Source organism: Streptopelia decaocto (assembly GCF_964273445.1).
Source record: "Streptopelia decaocto genome assembly, chromosome: 6".
NCBI classification, from domain to species: domain Eukaryota; kingdom Metazoa; phylum Chordata; class Aves; order Columbiformes; family Columbidae; genus Streptopelia; species Streptopelia decaocto.
Window position 1 is genome coordinate 2193081 of NC_138660.1, and position 18975 is coordinate 2212055.

General features: G+C 49.2%; 1 protein-coding gene across 1 annotated transcript in view; it reads left to right on the forward strand.

The window, feature by feature from the left end:
- The first annotated feature begins 6639 nt into the window (after window positions 1–6639).
- Window positions 6640–18975, forward strand: part of SCHIP1 (schwannomin interacting protein 1) — a 47730-nt gene continuing 35394 nt past the window's right edge. Inside the window, exon 1 of the mRNA XM_082055325.1 lies at window positions 6640–6744. Within this exon, the coding sequence (XP_081911451.1) occupies window positions 6739–6744 (6 nt within the window). The 5' untranslated portion in view covers window positions 6640–6738. The remainder of the gene's footprint in view (window positions 6745–18975) is intronic.

The following is an 18975-nucleotide window of genomic DNA, read 5'->3' on the forward strand; positions in this document are numbered from 1 at the left end:
ATCTTTCAGAGGTGACTGCTGTCTATCACCCTCCTGAAGTTTAATTAAAATGAATGATTGAGCTGTTATTGCCTGAATAGTCGTGCTGACGCTGGGCTCTTCTGGAATTGCTCCATCCCAGTCCCTGTTGTTTCATGGGCTTGTGGCCAGTGAGTGGGACTGAAAGACACTTGCTGGTACCAGGGTCAGAGGAGGAGGAGGATGAGGAAGAGGCACGAGAGGCTTTGCAGGCTGAGCAGCCCACTTCAGACACCACGCAATTCTGCACGTGTAGCAACCGGCACCGTCTATCAGGTTAATGAACCACCGAGAGGATTTACAAAGGAGCCATTAGTCCATCAGGTCAAAGCGTTATTTTTAACACACCTTAGTATTAGTTTTCATAAAGAGCCATTATCATCAGCTAATAACTTGAGCAAACAATTTGTCTGTCTTTTAGGGAGCTTTTCTCTCCAGGCATCTTGGGGTGCTGTGTTAAACTGCAGCTGGGAACCTCAAACAGGGTCCGTGTGGCAGAGGAAGGTGCGAGCGATGGGCAACCTCATCTTAGAACTGCAAACCTACCTATAAAGGACCTGGCCCTAAATCTACCAATATTTCTTTGACTTGAGCGGGTTTGATTTTAGATCAGGCCTGTTAAGTAAATCTCTTTTTCAAATATACATCAAGGGAATAAACAAAGCACCATTATAGTGGCGTATTTAAAAGGCTGCCGCGCTAAAAACAACACGCTGCTGTGAACCACAGTCAAGCAGAAATAAATGGAAGCATATAAACAGAGCTTGCAGTAAATGTTAACGCATTTTAATCTGCTCTACTACCTACCTGCCAATTAAACTTCACAATACACTTGTAATAATGAAATAAAACACGGGAATAAAAGTATATAGCAGAGTTAACCCTTAAATGACTGACAGACAGAGGTGTGGGAAGAACAAGGTGTAACGGGGTTGAGCCAATGGCTGTGCGAGGAGACAGCCGCGCTTAACTGAACCTTCTGAGCAAATGATATGGTTTTAATTGCAAAATTATTATTACTGGATTGCAAAAGCCTCAAACGAATGGAAAAAAGTCTGCCAACTTTGAAAACTCTGAGGAGCTGCGTGATGACTGGTGCTAATTATGTAGTTTCGACATGAACTGAGTGAGCAGACTGAGAAGGCAAAAATTTAAGTAAATAAAAATGACGGTGGGATTTAATTAAAACAGAAGGAACCACGTGAAACCTGTGAACTTTCTGTAGCTGCTTGTTCTTGCCAGTTCCATGTGTGACGGGGGATGCTGGGAAAGCAGGATAACAGGAGAGGAGGTTTTGTCTGTCTTTTGTCCCCCCGGTTCCCTTAACCATGAGCAGCAAAGGCTGGGACGTGATTTTGGCGGGGGGACGGGAGCAGGTGATGCTGCTGGAGATGCCACCACTTCCAGCAAAAATCATGACTAATTTCTAGGTGACTTTGTGACAAATTGTGTGAAGGTTTCTGTAGCCCTGGGGGTAACACCATAAAGTCCCCGAGGGGTAAGCACTCTCCCAGCAGCTGGATTTCCCTGCGGTTATTGTCCCCTGACCACAGCTCGATGTCCCCAGTGTCCCCCGTGGCCAGCCTGGGCTGCGCTGTCCCTGTCCCACAGCTCGGGGGGTGCCACATGTGCCCATGGCAAGGAGTCCAAAACGCGGTGTCCCCTCGCAGCCCTCCCCTGGGCCGGGCAGCACTGCCAGCTCAGCACTTTTAAAGGTGACTTGATGAAATATGTTTGCAGGTGACTTCAGGGCGAGCTGCCCGAGCTATCAATTTATGCCGGGTCGGCTTCGCGCAGCCCTTTGATGAAAGAAAACTGAAATATGATGCAGGTTCCCTTTGGTGATCATCTCCTGAAGGTGGACGTGGGGTTTGGGTGTTTGTTGCCAGAGATGCTCGTGCGGTGGTGGGTGTGGGAGGATGAGGTCCTGGTGATGGCTCAGCAGCCTACACCTTTCTGCTGCCTCCTGCCATCCTTTTTTCCCCATTCCTTCCCATGAAAGGTGCGGGATGGACAGCATGGGAGATGGGAAGGCTCCTTGGAGCTGATGGGCTCTGAGAGGCTCCGTGTCCTTCAAGCCAACCTCAGGAAATCCATCCCCTCTGTGGTGATGAGCAGCAAGGACAGAGATGGCGAGAGGCAGCAACCCCTAAATACCACATCATAGAGACAAGAAGTTTCTTGCCAGGCCAGACGTGTTGCCCGGGTGTCTTCTAGATAACAACCAGACTTTTGGTTTTTTTCTTTGCCTTTCTCTAAATTGGGGATGGGTGAGAGTGGTGATTACGGCATCGTGTGCTGGGACCACAGGGTGGGGGGAGATGGGGGAGTTTTGGGTTGTGTTTGAGCTGGCATGAAGCAGGAAGAGAAATAGGAAGAACTGCTGGTTTTGGGCCCAGAAAGGAGAATATCCTGGGTGAGATGGGGAAGGGCTGGAGCACAAGTGTGATGGAGCGGCTGAGGGACCTGGGGGTTCAGCTGGAGAACAGGAGCTGAGGGGAGACCTTCTGATCTCTGAGCTGCCTGAAAGGAGCTTGGAGCCAGGGGGGTCGGGCTCTGCTCCCCAGGAACAAGCGCCAGGATGAGAAGAAATGGCCTCAAGTTGCGCCAGGGGAAGTTGAGGTTGGATGTGGGGAACAATTTCTTCCCCAAAGGGCTGTGGGACATTGGAACAGGCTGCCCAGGGCAGTGCTGGAGTCACCATCCCTGGAGGGCTGGACAGACGGACATGAGGTTCTCAGGGACATGGGGCAGGGACAGGGCTGGGGGAAAGGTTGGACTCTGTGATCTTGAAGGTCTTTTTCAACCTAAATGATTCTGTGACCACAGCGGGGAGAGGGGACCACAAGGAGGTGAAGCAGCTCCCTGTGCACAGGGCACAGCATCCCGGCATCTAAGCCACCCTGCCGGCTCTAACACAGGAGCCTCGGGGTGGAATGATTGCATTACAGCTGCCAAAGTGAACATGCATCATCTGATGGTGGCCTCTGCTCTCTGAAGAGATTTCCACCTCTCCCGTTCCCCGTGTCCCTGCACCTCTCCAGCCCCAGGCACGTGCTGGTGCTCAGGCAAAGGACACTGGTGGCTTTTCCCCGATGCGCCTCGTCCAAGTTCCAGCTCTCCCAGCCCTAAAATATCTCCACACCTGAATGTTTTTCTGATGGGGAATTGTGTTGGTACAGCGCTGCCTCGCTCCCAGAAAGCAGCATCAGCCCCGAATGCCGCGGTTCCCAGCCGGGTGTAATCAGCGCATTCACAGCCTTTCTTTGGGTGACTTTCATCCTTTTTCGCTATTCCAAATTTTGCACAGGCTCCTCATTATCGTGGTGGTTAATAGCAGCTTCAAATGCAAATCCAACAAGGCGCAGGTGAGATTGTGGGACACAAAGGAGCCTCGAGCATCTCGTCCCTCGAGCTCAGCCCCGCAGCCGCCAGCAGAAGGAGATGTAGGGGCTTCCCATGGGAGCGCTGTGTTCCAGAGATCTGCTGGAACCAAAACTTGGTCTTCCTGGATTTGTTATAAAACTCAGCAAGAGCAGAAATATTTACCTGGGGTTTTTTAAGATGCTTTTTTGTAGTGATTGCCCAAAATAGGCTTATAACTGCGGGGTTCCTCAGCACAGTGGCACTTGGGTTTGCAGACATAGGAGCTCCCCTGGCACTCAAGGGGAAACGAGGGGTCTGGGGCCTCGTGCTGCTGACTCCATGCAATTGTTACTTTATTTTTTTGATATTTTTTTTTTAATATATTACCTGAAGTATCTCCTTAGCCCCCAATCTACTCCATGTACAGCTCCAGCAGAACCTCGCGGCTGCAGGAGGGAATTGCCGCCACCTCTCTCCAGCCTGGCAGCTCCCTGACCATGCTTAGAATCAGAGAATCACTTGCATTGAAGCTCAATAGCTTCTTCAGGACTCGGGCTATGAAAATAATTTGTGGTTTCCCACAGGCAGTGGTATGTTATTTGCATTATGAGATTCGCTCAAGAGCCCGCGGCATCGCGGGGGAGGAGGATATGGCATTTTGGGCTGGGAGGGATGCAGGATGCTCATCCTTGGTGATGGAATCACAAAACCCTGTGTGGAGAAGTGTACCAGAGCTGGGCTGGACTTTTGTACAGCCTCTTCCCACAGGTACAGCTCTGCTGCCTGCAACCCATTGCTCCCTCCAACCCATTGCTCCCTCCTTGCTTTAGGTGCTGAGATGGAGACTTTCTTGCTGCCTTTCCATACTTAAAAGGGGCCTGTAAGAAACATGGAGACAGACTTTCTAGCAGGAGTGTCTTATGACAGGACAATGGGTGATGGTTTTAAAAGAGGGGGGATTCAGGCTGGACATGAGGAAGGAATTGTTGCCCTGAGGGTGGTGAGAGCCTGGCCCAGGTTGGCCAGAGAGGTGGTGGATGAACCATCCCTGGAGACATCCCAGGCCAGGCTGGACGGGGCTCTGAGCACCCTGAGCTGGTGCAGATGTCCCTGCTCATGGCAGGGGGGGCACTGGGGGAGCTGGGAAGGTCCCTTTCAACCCAAACTGTTCTGTGATGGGTTCGCAGGCAGCACGGGCTTCGTGGTCTGTGCAGACGGTGAGGGAGGCAACATGCTCGTGGCTGCTTTGGAGTGATTATTTTGGGGAACACAAGCACTTGCTGAGATGTATCCGAAAGATGGGCATGCGGAGAAGATGACAGCGCCAGCATCAAGAAAAACTTCTTAGCTGCAGAGATGCATGTGTTTGTGCTCCGCTCTCTTAAGGAATTAGCAGAAACCTATTAGAAAAAGTCCTAATCCCATATTGGAAAGGGGGGATTAAAGCAACCCAAGGGATCGCTGCCGTTGGGACTGGCCGTTCTTGTCACCCAGACACAGTCCCAACACCGCGGCTGCAGGACACGGATCTGTGTGTCCTTTACGTGTGTGTCCTTTACGTGTATGTCACTGTCTTTTGTTGGGAATATTTGGTGAAAGGCATTAGGAAAACACTGAAATATGTAATATCTTAGCAGATCTGGTGCCGGAGAGAAATGAGCCAGCACAACTACCACTCGAATTGAGATGGAGGATTCAAGTTTAAAACCCTTTTTCGGGGGAACAAGCTTTGCAGTTCCTATGTGCCCAACACTTGAAGCTCTTTGTCATTTCTACCTCAAGCCCCAATACAGTAGGTTATGCACCGAAATCTTTGTATTTCATCGTATCTTTTGTTTTGAACTGATAGCACATTATGAACAGTTCATTAATTATCTCTCAGTGCTGAGCAGCAATAAATCACAGCAATAAATCAGGGGTGTAGAAAAGCTCCACAAACTTGCCTGTGGGGCAAGAGGTTGCAAGGATGCGCGTGTCCATCTGTCCTGGGCACCGCGATGCTCAGATTCCCACAGCATTTCCATTTTAAAACCAGGTTTGGTTCCTATGTAAAATCCATAAACGAGGGGATTTTGTTGAGATCAGTGGGTTATGTGTGTTCCTATTTCAGCCAGGTTGGAGCTGCAGCACCCTGGGGTGCCCTTCACCCTTCTCCTTTCACATACCCAGCCCAGCCTCAGCAATAAACCCACCTCAAGTACAGCAAATAATAATTTAAGGGATAATGAAAGCAATGAGTTCAGGCTGTGATTTTATTGGCAGCAGTTCCCCCGCTGCTGAAATGTCATTTCGCTCCTCAGATACAAGGGCAGAAATTTCAGCTCTTCCAGCCTTGAGCTGAGCAGCGGGAGCCGAAAGAAGCATTAGCCTCCCGGCGACCGGCTAATTGCTCCGTCCGACTTCCAATTAATAAGTGTTGTCCGTGGGAGGACCACGGGGGACAGATCCTGGTGTAAGCCAGAGGATGCACCCACTGGGGAGCAAAGCCTGGCCTGGCCAGCATCAAAACCACCACAGTTTGCCATCAGCTTTCCCTAAAAAGGATGAAAACAAGGTCTTTTGTCAAGTTCACAGCACAGTTACCTTCCTCGGGTGTTTTTCTTCTCTTTGTGATGCTGGAAGCCCACCCTGGCTCCCGTTACCAGCATTGGGAAATGCTGCCAAAAGCACGAGCTCCAAACGTGGGTTGTGCAGCTTTAGCTCGAACCAGCCGGCGCAATCCCTGTTCCCGGAGCTGTTCAAGTGGTATTTCCCACCAGGAAGGGCGTGCATGAGGATGGAGACATTTTTTTTACTTAATAAATCAGAGGAATGCTAATTAACACAGCTGCAATTGCGTTATTTTTTTTAAGCGGTGAGTCGTTTAGGAGAAAAGAAGTCCAAAAGCTAAAAAGTCGTGACATATTAATGATTGAAAATCTATGCTGGAGCTGGCAGAACAGAAAGTATTATGAATAATTCAAATGAGACAGGATTTCCCTTGCAAGGTCGAGGCATGTAAAAGGGGAGGCTTTGGGAAGGAGCAGCATCGCATTCTCCCAGCATTGCAGAGAGATCTCTGTCCGGCCGGAGGGTTAAGACGAGTTCAAGCATCGTCCAGTCGTTCGGAGAGGAGATTATATTGGAAGCGGTTGGCACCACGGCTCCTTCGGCGGGACATGACAGCTGCTGGGAAGAGTGCAGCCAGAATCCTTGATGCCAAATGAATTAAAAGTCGGTTTTTGAACTCGAATTGGCAAGTCCCGGAGGAATGGCCAGCGGCCGGCAGGGGAAGGAGGGAGCGGAGCCGTAGGCACAGGGCACGAGTGCCTGGATCTCCAAAAAATGGCTTGAAAGAGGAGCCCGGAGTGGAAGATGAATGTGAGTACGCTGCGAATCGGGTGCTTTCAGCCTGCACTCTGCTGTTCCTTTTTGTTTTTGTTTTTTTTTCTATAGAAACACAGTTTGGGAGACAAATCCTTTAAATAATACTCATTCTGCATGGCTGAGAGCCTGACTGCCCGTCTGGCTGGCCGCCTTACAGATGGTGGTGTAGACTGTAATGCAGCAGGAAAACCAGGACTTGAGCCCTTTTAATATAATATGAGTACACGTGGAAAAAAATCCTGTACCTTGTCTGAAGGGGCTCGGGCACAGCAGGATTTCTATGGGCACCGGGGAGGAAGCCAAAGGATGGTGAAGAACTTCAGTGGTTCTGGTTTCGGAGCCCCAGCTCAGCCTGAACCCATTGCTTGCTGCTTTTCAGCAGCTCGCAGAGATATTCAGGGACACGCAGCAAAATGTATTAGCAAGTGCTTTGCATAATCAAATGTATCGCAACTCCCAGTCTGAAGCGTTCGTAGGGGCATCTTCTATTAACCAGCTACGGCTACAATGTGGATGTATTTCAGGCAAACCTACCAGATCCGTGACAGAGATCGTAATTCGTCCTAAGTCAATATTTTTAACCTTAACTTGATTTATTTGATGGATTTTATACGGGCTGTTTTTTCTTGAAGAGTCTATCGCGGGCAGTTGACGGGTTTCTCGGTGTGACCTTACGCTAGCGTGTGCGGCTGGAGATTTTAAAGGGAGTTATTCCAGTACCATTTTTAAGCTGTGGGTGTGAGACCCTGCAAGTGTTTAATTGCCTCGCAGGAGCGTTTTAGGACTCGGATATCTCACCATAACACATTTTGCTCGGACAGGCACACATCTATGTGTAGGTCCCAGGTGCGAGGGGCTGCAGATATCACAGTTATTTTTGGTGTTTGGCTGCGTTTGTGACTCAGCATCTTGCAACTCCCTCCCTGTGGCTCTTACGGGAGGGAAGGAGCCGCTCGGTGCATATGTTGTATCTCACAGAAATGTTCCATCCGTACTGCATCAATGGCAGCAGAGAAACCACCCGGGGACAGGGTTTGACAGGGTGCGATTCAGCTCCCTTCGTTTTTCAATATTAATGTGTGAGCTTTTAAAAATAAAATGAAGTTGGGTCTTTAGTGTCTCAGAGGGGCCACAGCTTCAGAGCAGCTGGGGTCCCGGGGGAAAATGGGACTCTTGCCCACGTTGGTAGGAGCCACAGGAGTGATATTTAATTCATTTTAATGGCTTGGACAAGACGTGTTCGCATAACCATGCTCTCAGTAACAGCTGGACCATTCTGAGCAAAATTGATGATTGGAAAATGTGGCTTCGATCTCGCTCATGGGGAAAATAATTCTGCCTGTGCTGGGCACCGCTGGCCTCTGCTCAGCATAGCCAGCCCTCCCCGAGCAGGGAAGAGCAGAGTAACTCTTGTGGGGAGGAAACAGCCCCTGGGGACTGAGCCCTGGCAGGACTCTGCATGGAGGAGAAGCGATGCTGGAGCTGTACATGGAGCAGAAGCGATGCTAGAGCTGTACGTGGAGCAGAAGCGATGCTGGAGCTGTACGTGGAGCAGAAGCGATGCTGGAGCTGTACGTGGAGCAGAAGCGATGCTGGAGCTGTACGTGTAGGAGAAGCGATGCTGGAGCTGTACGTGGAGCAGAAGCGATGCTGGAGCTGTACGTGGAGCAGAAGCGATGCTGGAGCTGTACGTGGAGCAGAAGCGATGCTGGAGCTGTACGTGGAGCAGAAGCGATGCTGGAGCTGTACGTGTAGGAGAAGCGATGCTGGAGCTGTATGTGGAGCAGAAGCGATGCTGGAGCTGTACGTGGAGCAGAAGCGATGCTGGAGCTGTACGTGGAGCAGAAGCGATGCTGGAGCTGTACGTGGAGCAGAAGCGATGCTGGAGCTGTACGTGTAGGAGAAGCGATGCTGGAGCTGTACGCGTAGGAGAAGCGATGCTGAAGTTGTACATGGAACAGAAGCGATGCTGGAGCTGTACGAGGAGCAGAAGCGATACTGGGGCTGTACGAGGAGCAGAAGCGATGCTGGAGCGGTGCATGGAGCAGAAGCGATGCTGGAGCTGTACGAGGAGCAGAAGCGATACTGGGGCTGTACGAGGAGCAGAAGCGATGCTGGAGCGGTGCATGGAGCAGAAGCGATGCTGGAGCTGTACGTGGAGCAAAAGCGATGCTGGAGTGGTACATGGAGCAGTAGCGTCGCTGTACTTACCCACTGCCTGGAAGAAAAGCCGAGCTCTGGTCCTGAGTCTCTGCAAACCAACTGCACACTCTGGGGAAAGGGCATTTCTTGGGCTCCTGACAACACAACTTGTCCCCACCCCGGGTTTTTATGTCCCTACCTCTGTCTGTCTGTCCTGCCCCAGCCTTGATGGGCTTTTTCCTCCCAACCCCGCCAGAGTTATTTTCTTTTTCTCAAGCCTCCAGCATCCAAAAGCTGCACACTTATTAATTTCCATTCAATTAATAGCTCCCCTAATCTTATTTGAAGCTTAATCTCTTTTCAATTGTGTTGCAATGTAAAAATTACACATTTTTTGTTTTGACAAGCGTGATAAGGGGAGGAAGCTGAATGTGATAAGCTGCCTGTGCTCCTGCATTGGTCTGGTTTTTCTCGCAAAGCCTCTGGGCTCGTGAAATACGGGAAATATGGGGAAATCAGCTTCTGGAAGGAAGCGCTTTCTTCAGCCGTCCTTGCAGGGCATCCCTGTCATCATCCGCTTCACCGCGGCACAGCCTGGGCTGCCAGAACTGCGCTGTGTCGGCTGCCAGAGATATTCACATATCTCTACCCAAAGAGCGACAAAATACCCACAAGCACAAGAGGGAAAAATCTCCTCCTGTGGGGTGTAGCAATCCTGAGCTCTCTTAAGCATTTGGGCCAACGCAGAGTGGTTTTAAGCACACAATTTTATCTGGCAGCCCAGTGGAACGTGTTGGTTTGCGCCTACTGAAGCGATTCCCGGCATCTTTTACCTTAAGTGTGTTCTCATTACTCGTTTCACTGTCAAATGGAAAACCTATCAAGTGTGCTAAAACTTAGGAAAATTATTGGAGAAGCACAATGATGAGCATGTCAGGGGTGTGGGGCAGGTGGGACCAGCGGGTGCCATGGGTCCCTGTCCCTGGCCGGGCTGGAGGGAGCGGAGGATGCGACAGCTCCGGTCCCGTCTTATCTTGTGCATGTTTGGGAGGGAATTCTTGCTTTTTTTCCAGGAGGAAAATCATTGCAAACTGAATTCTGTGTTTAAAACAAGCAAACGAGGTTTTTCCTTTGAAAGCAGCGCAGCTTTGAGACCCCAGAAATTGCATTCGCAAAAACCAAGGTACCTTGCAACCCTCTGTTTGAAAGAATAGCTGTAGATAAGGTGTCGACTTGGAAAATTGAAGGGGTTAGCATCCCACTTCAAAATCAAAGTGGAAGCAAGACTTGGGCTGTGTTTTGTGAGGGTTTCATGAGGATGGCAAAAGGATTCGGTTTGGGGAGGAGCGCAAAAGCTGAGCTCCAGTTGCGCTGCTGGCACTGGGTGCACAAGGGACACCCTGGGGACATTTCCAGACCTGCCAGCCCCAGGGAAAAGCAGATTTGGGTTTTCAGGAGTGTGTCCTAGGCCCTGGTTTATGGGGGTGTCTGTGGTGAGCCCCGTGAGCAGGGGCACTGGGGACACGTCCCCGCCGCGCCGGGGTGGCCGGAGGGGTCCATCCCCCATCGCAGGGTTGGTGGCGATTCAGCGCAGCTTTCAAGGCGTTAATGATGGTTTTTCCCTGTGAGTTATTTTAGGACGTGTCCTTTCTCCCAGCCCAAGCAGCCGTGCGCTAAGCGTGCTCGATTCTCCCTCCCTCCCGCAATTAACAACAAAACCTGCGGCGCGGCTGAGCTGCCGGTGTTAATTGGAGCGCAGCACGGGCCGCGGCAGCCGGCGCCAGCCCCGCTAAGTGGATTATTCACTTTCTGTTTCACCAACTTCCACTTCCAACGGGAAAAACCACAGCGAGAGGCTGTTGCCAAAGCCCTGGCTGCAGGATGGGCCACGGGGACGTAAATATTGACATCGGTGATGTGCGACACTACCCTTTATATAGTCTGGGTTGGTCTTGGGACTCAACTTCAGGTTTTTTCTTCCATATCATGTAGGATCGGGCTTTACAGTGCTGAAAGGTGCATCTGTGCCTTAGCTCTGCTGCCCGGCTTTCCTGCAGAGGAATGCAAATGTGGGTCCCACGCTTTCTTGCAGAAATACCCAACCCACCCACTTGGCTGTTCAGGAAGAGCTGGAGATGGAGTTTCTGTAAAATAAACAGATAAAGCTCTCAAGAGCTGGATTAAATCTACCTCTGAACTCCTGCGCTTGATTATTAAGGCATTTAAATAGGTAGAGCTGGTTTCTTCAAGATATTATCCTGGAGTGACTGTAGGGAACTGAATCTGTTTGGGAGCCAGCGGTTCCTATTAGACACAGCGTAACCCTAATGTCGATTCCCAAGCCAGCGCCTGGGTCTCAGTTTCCATCCTGCACCTTAAAAGCCTTGCTGGGAATAGGACGGGGGGAGATGCCCGGAGTAATAACATCTCCATCATCCTGAGCTTTTCATCTTTGCAGGGTCAGGTCAGGGAACACTGAGAGCTGGTGTCAGGGATAATCCTTGCCCCGTGGGCTCACATAAAGGACGGTATCATCCATCACGGTTCTTTACACAGACACAGCGTGCTGTCCAGTGCACAGAGTGCATGTTGGCCGTGCCGGTGTCCCCAGGACCGCAGGGGATCTGCTTTCCCATCCCAGCGAGCTCAGAGCTCACACTAAGGACCCGTAACCTGCCTAGAAACCCGGAGATTATCCCTGCGCACCGATAATCCGGCTTTTAAATATGTCCCGTGTTGTCCCCTCTGTGGTAACGCGGGTGGGTGTTGTTCTGTCCCGCTGTGTCACCGGTGAATAAGCAGTGACGTTGCTTTACGCCTGAAGCTTCGCCTAAGTGGGTTACAGCCTGAGCCTAGCCAGCAGCCTCTCTGCTTAAATAGTGCACGCATCAGAAATAGATCTTTTTTCTGGAGTAATAGGTCAGGGCAATTCGCTTTCTATTTTTTGCCATCTTACGAGCTTTAGGATTTTCAGTTTTGCATGAAAAAAGCATCAATCTGTCCCTACAAACCATGGGGCCTTTCTGCCGTGGAAACGGCTTTGGCCTGGTGGCTTTGCAGGACCAGAGGGACCAGGGGCTGTCGGTCCCCATGTCCCCTCTGTTGTCACCAGCACCACTGACTTCCCCGCACGGACAGACCCACCAGCAGCACCAGTAAAGGTTATTTATCACTGGGGATAACAACAGGCTCCGGGACAGCAAAGCTCTTGCCTGTGAGGGTTGAGATGCTCATCGGGGCTGTAGGACAAGGCTGCTCCCATTAAAAAAACACCACAGTAATTGTTCGCTTGCTTCGTCGCTTCAATTTCCAGCGCACAGATATTAAATAAGACTCCTTAGAGGAGAGGAAAATAAATTCTCTCGGAGAATTATGTTCCAGGAGATCCTGTAGAGAGAACCATAAATTCATCAGATGCTTTTTGTAAAAATGATTAAAAATAATTTAACTTGACACCAATGGTGTTAAACGAGATTAAGAAAAGCTGAAAAAATGGGCTCACCATTTAATGAGATAATTATATTCAGTACCTCTCATTTTCACCTTTTCTGGCTGGGATGGCAGAATATTCCTCCCACCACCTGCACCACAGGACATGCCCCCGCTTCTAGTTTTTCTCCAGGAATAAGGACCCCGAGGCAAAATAAATTATAGGTGGAATAAATCAAATTGCAGAACAAGCCCCGTGGCTCTGGCAGCAGCTCCTGTCTCCGGGTTTGGGGGCACAACACCCACCCTGCGCATCCCTCCCCCTTTCAGGGGTGCTCTGCCCATCCCCAGGGACCAAGGGAAGAACAGACATCACAGTGTCACTACGTGGCCAGTGTCCATCCGCTCCCTCGCCGGGATTTTGGGGCGGAAAAGCCACAAAATGGGACTGTTGGACGGAGCGAAGCTGCGCTCGGCGGCCCCGCACTCCATCGGCTGAGAGGAGCCGCCAGTGATGGAACCGCGGCAAGACAAAGCACGTACAGTTGCTTTCAGGCTAATATGTAGATTTATGCAGAAAACAAATATGAAGATCTGCATCTGTTGCGAGCAAAGTATAATTCATCATCAGGGAAAACGGCTTGTTTCCTCACAGCTACATTTGCTGTAGTTACAGATTTTATCTTCCCCGGTTTTGCATGTCATGTAGATTTTGGGTTTTTTCTTTTTCCAAAGTTACATTTCTTACTTTGAATACAGACAAGTACCAAAATACTGCCCAGTGCTGGGTGACCAGATTCCTAATGTGGTACGTTAGAAATCTGTGGCCATCAGCTCTCCGGTATGTTTTGCAAAACCTTTTTGGGTTAAAAGCCAAAAACCGGCCTTTGAATGAGTGCAGAGCTCTTAGGTTTCATAACTGATAAGGCTCACCCAGCCTTTCTGTATTAGCAGTTTGTTTAGTCTTCTGTGACACAAGGGATGATGAAATTTAGAAGGAAAAAACCAAGGAAACAAAAAGAACTAAGAACCAGTTCACTCTCAGTCTGTTTATTGAGCTGCTGTGTTAATATTGTGTTGCTACAGACGCTGTGTTAAGCATATCATGAAATATTAGAGAAAAGCAAAGCAGCAGCATGTGCTCCTGTAAACCTGAACTGCATCTAAATGTAAATGGGCTCATAAAGATACAGGGACAAAGAAATAACAAAAGATAATTGCCCTTCATGGGAAACTGGGCATCAGCAACACTTGTAGACTCCAAATTAAATGGTAATTGAGCAGATTGATGGAACCTGATCCCCACTTTGAAGGACACCTGCAGCTCTTCCAGCAGGAATTGCACCTTCCCCTCTGCCAAAGGTTCCCTCCGCGTCCCAGGCTCTGGCTGCTTTAGGCTGGGCCTATTTATGTGTAACCTGAATCCACCCCTGAGCTGGACTGACCCAAGAGTGGCGAAAGGACGGTAAAACCTCTCAGTAAACGTTATTCACGGGAAGAGATTGTCTGACTGCATAAGGAATGTCTTAAATTTCTTTTCCAAACCATTTTCTGTGAATTTCATTTAATAGGTTTGGGCAAGAAATGATTCCCTATAAGATATTTACAGTCCTAGAAAACTAATTCTCAGCCTTAAATCAGGGAGCGGACTGGATCGCCTGGGGTGCGATGAAAAGTTGGGAGAAATTCCCGGTTCTTGCCCTAAACAAAATCTGCTGTGATAGTGATGGAGCTGAGCCCTGTCCTGCCTGCTTGGTTAAGTTGTGTTAACAGGATAACCAGAGGCAAACATCACTCTCCTCGTTGAAATTTAATCAAGGGGCCAGTTCCTCCTGCTACCCTCACCCTGCAGGGGTTGTGCCCTAAATATCACGAGCAGAAGAGGTTTCTGTACAGAAACACTCTGCACATGCTGAAATTCCTGAGTTAATATGTTTAGACCAACTAACGTAAGTATTAAGATAGGGCAGCGCTGCTGCGGACTCATGCATTTGAAATATTTCAGCTATTTCCCTACTTGCATTCCTTACTCACGTGCCTTCAAGAACAGTTTATAAAAGGGCATTTTTTTCTTGATGATTACACCAAATTCCAGAGGCCTTTTGACAGATAAGGAGGATCCCTATTGACTTTGGCTTTTTTATTTAACCTGAGTGTTTTCCTGGCCCTCCTGTGCCTGCCAGATGGGAACAGGCACAGGGAAAGCAGCACCAGGACAGACAGCAAAAGCAAAGAGGAATTAAAAGCCTCCCCAAGCATCCATCAACCCCAGCAACGTGTCCTTGTGGGGAAAATATGGGACAGGGAGTGTTTTTCTGGTTGGTTGAGGGGAGGAGGAGGGATGACGATGAGGTTTCCTAAGGTACCGACACGTTTGCCGGTGTAATAACTTAATTGCAACCCATTTACTTCTCAAAGGGGATTTTTTGGTAATTGCCTTTAATGCACCTTTGTTAAAGCAAGGAGGCAGGATTCGCTTTCAACTGATTTCAGCATAATTTCAGTTTAAATACGTTCAGGTGGTGACCCCCCCCACCTCATTGAAGCCGTGATAAACCCTCTGGTGTGTGGGTCAGCACATTTCACAGTGTATGGGAATAAATTTAACTCTCCTGGCTGGCTGCTTTGCTCTCCTGAACCACAGATCTCAAGAGGTATCAGCAGTTTTCCGCTCTACCATATTAAAATGGTCAAGAAATAATTTTAATTTAAGGGGATTTCTTTTCCTTCCTTGTTTTCTCCTTCATAATCCACCAAGAAGCAGAAAGATGTGGTGAGTGCTTCTGAAAACAAAGATGGGCCCTTTTCTTCTTCTTTAACCCCCTGGTTTTCTTTTTGAGTGTTCCCCGGGGATGTCAGGTTGTGAATTTGTCATTGAATTTGGTCAGAGATGCATATAGAAAGAGTTAAGATATGTGTGAGAGGTCATATAAAAAGCTCAGGTTGCCTTTCCATTCATCCTCCAGCCCACAGCAAATTATTTAGAGGAAAAACAGTTTGAACAGAGACTTTTTTAAAATTATCCTCTAAGTTGTACGAAGGATCGGAGACCAAGCGGCCTTTGCAGGGGTGTGTTAGGACACCAGCGATGCCCATTTTTGCAGCCTCTGTATTGCTGTGGCTCAGGAAACCCTGGCAGGGGATGAGCCATCCCAGCAGCTCTTCTTGCTGTAAAAATCGAATCCCAGCATGGGGAACCAGGGCCTGACAGAGCCAAAAAAGATGAACACAACCTAAGAAGGGGATTAGTTTTGAGACACTGCTGTTATCCCTCTCCACCTCCATCACCTCCTCTGCCAGCAGAAGAGCTTTAATGAGAGCGTAATCACTCACACTCTTGCTGCCTCATGCAATTTCCCCCCCCCGCCTTATCCCTCCTCTAAATTAAGCAAAGGATTAATTTGCTAAATTTAAATAGTTAAACCTGCAAATCCAAACAGAAATGATTCCCACGAAGGTTTTGCTTGCAGCCGCGTGCGCGGCCCCGGGGAGGCTGCAGGTGAGCACCCCACCTGGTTAATTTTTAAATTAAATTGCATTATTATGTGCATTTCAAGGGTGATGTGTGTTCAGTTTGTTGCTGGAGTCTCAGTTGCGGGGATGCGCAGGGCTGGCTGGGAAACACGGAGCAATGCAGCATCCCTGTGCTTCTAAGTCTCAAAGCCAAACCATCGGGGTCACGGCCTGTGATGGGGATAAATCTGAGAGTGCAGGGGCTGCGGGATGGTATTTGTGATTTCCAGAGGGAAGACAAACCTTTATCTATTAATAAGCAGTAGTAAATCAGAAAAAAAAAAAGCGGTTGAAAAACCAGATGCAATGCAAGTTCCTATGGGGTGCTGTGAGTCAGCAGCACGTGAGGGCATTTGGCTGCTCGAGTTTTTCTGATAAGTTTGTGAAGGTGTTGAGGACCACGGGGCGGGAGCTGCGGCAGCGTCTGGATGTGCACCCGCTATTCCCAAATATTGATCCTCTGAAGCAGTCACAGACCATTCTCAAGCATTTTTTATCATGAGGCTCCTCCCCTGCTACTCTCAAGCCAAAGCAATCTCGTTTTCTTCCTTTTCTGGTTTGGTTACTGGATGGGGATGTAAACTGCTGGCCCCACAGCACTTAAGTGGGGCTTGAACACCTCCTGAAACCAAAATGCTGAGCAAAATCCCATCCCAGGGCTGAGGAGAGAGCATTGCTGAGCGCTCCTTCACTCATCACAAGCCGATGCAAGAAGCCTCGGTTGGGTTTGATCACAGCTGCTCCCACAACAGCAGAAATCCCACCAGGTGGGAAAATCTTACAGGTGAGACCTTGTGGTCAGTATTTAAAAAGTTAGAGTAGGTGAAAAATAAACCGAAGCAGGAGATGGCAGAGATGTGGGTACAGCCTGTGGGACACGGCACCAAGGAGAGCTGGTGGAGGGAACAGCACCTTCACACGGGTATATTTATAAAGACATGACAGTCATCACTTCTGCGTGAGTGATACATTCCTTTTCCCAGCAGCATCTGAGCTTAAACGTGACCTTTTTTCATCCCCCTGCCTACTCTGATGTCTGCAGAAATGATTTTAGGGGCGCTAATGTGTATCTGGGCTCTGAGCATCACCTGGGAAAATACCTAAATGACACCAACTGCAGCTGAAGACGATGAGGAGAACACCCCAACGGCCCCGAGTTGGGGCTCCATCCTCCCATAGGTGTCCCCAACCCCTCTGGTAGCTAGCTGGTGGTGGGACTTTAGCATGGCTTGTCCTGCTGCAAGATGTGTGTGGGAGGCTGGCACATCTTGGCATGGCTTGGCACATCTTGGCACGGCTTGGCATGGCTTGGGCAGGCAGCAAACCAGGGCTGCATCGCCAAGGAGTTTGTGAAATCACGGTGCCTAGAAAGCGTGAGCAGCACCTCCCAGTGCTGGCTGGGGGCTCGGCTGGCTGCGGGGGATTAATCAAGCGACGGGTACTAATAGGAAACTGCGACAGATGTCAGGCATGTGGTGCTCCTATATATAATTTGGCCTTAAAACACAAATTCATGAGTTCCTGTTTGCTTTTGGAATGTTGGAAGGTGTCTGTCACCATGGTATCTGCGCGCTGCAGGCAGGACGGAACCAGGCTCTCTTCCACACCAAAAAAAAGCAGGTTTATTTTCCTTGGGAATGGTGTAACACCCATCCCGAGCTGCGGGGAGAGGCTGGGGGGTGTGCAGGGGATGGTGATGCCGAGGGACACCCCAGATGAAGGCGATTGTGTGTTCTCCTCCCTCCTCCTCCTCCCCATGGCACATTGGGGACAGCCGTGGTTGGGGACAGCTGTGGTTCCTCAGATGGGGAACACTTACTAGGGCAAACATTTTAAAGATGCCTCAGAACTGAGGCAGGGACGTGAACGGAGCCAGGAGCCCTTCTGGCTCCCGCAGGCTCAGGAAGAAGAAACCGCAGCTATTGCGCTTGGCTTACGCTTCGTGCAAAACCTGGCAGACGCTTTATTTGTAATGAAAGATTAGAATACCTCCACGGCGAGGTCAGCGAGGACGGACACGCAAAAAGGAACCAAAAAAAACAAACCCAACCAAAACCTGAATACAAAATGGCCAGTTTAAGGGCCAGGGAGTATATTTGCCATCTGATTTGTGGAGCGTCGGGGTCCAAGGCAGACTTGAGGCAAATGCTGAGAGCCTTTCTCGTGCCCATGGGATGACAAAAACCAGACGTACTTGGAGGAGGCTTGGACTGGGAAAAGGAAATGGGCACTGGTCTCAGCGCAGTCCTTTTCCTTTTCAGGGGTGGTGGGAAGTATCGATTCTTTGTGTTTGGAGGAAACTGCACGTTCCTGTGCGATCTCAGGGCAGCATCATTTCCCTGGCAATCCCCACCTGCATCGTGACAGTGCTCACGTCTGTGTAAAAATCAATTAAAACCCCCAGAAACCCCAGCTAGACTTCTCAGGTAAATACAGTTGCCTTGGGCCAATTAAGGGTCTAATCTGGGGCTCTCAGTGAGCTCCAGGTTGCAGAGGTGAGAGACACAAATGCATTTGCTATGAGGAGCATGGTCCAGTTTCAACCAAAGGCACCCACAGGCCACAGTAAAATGGAATAAATATAATACCTTATGATAATAAGTAAACTGGCTTTTAAACCAGCCCTGCATTCATTCAATGAAAGCAACATCTTTTTTTTTAATGATCTAGTTGTGTTTCAGAATAAACTCAACAAGTCTCATTTGTATTAAAACCTCCATTGAGCTGAATGAAGCAACTCTAAAGCACATTTTTTCATCTGCGAGGGCTTGTGTTCACACTCTCCACCCTTTAAAATTTTGATGAAACTCAAGTTTTTCATTGCGTTGGGGAAGCAACCTGTTTGATGTAGGCTCGTAAAAGAGAGAAATTACATATGTGTTTTGAATATCAATACCCGGGTTCTTCTTGTGAAGGGTCGAGTGGAAATACACTCCCCATACATAATTAGAAAAGGAGGGGGCTTACTACAAGATTAAAAATTATTGCATCTGTCTGCAATGGAAAAAAAGATAGTAAAAAAGAGAGAAAATCATCAAACACGTGTATCCTTGTTAACCTCATAAGAGGTTTGGAGGCAGGGAGCTGTTGGCAGGGTCTGGCAGGACACAAAATCGGTGCTGGGGAGTCAATTGGTTTGGG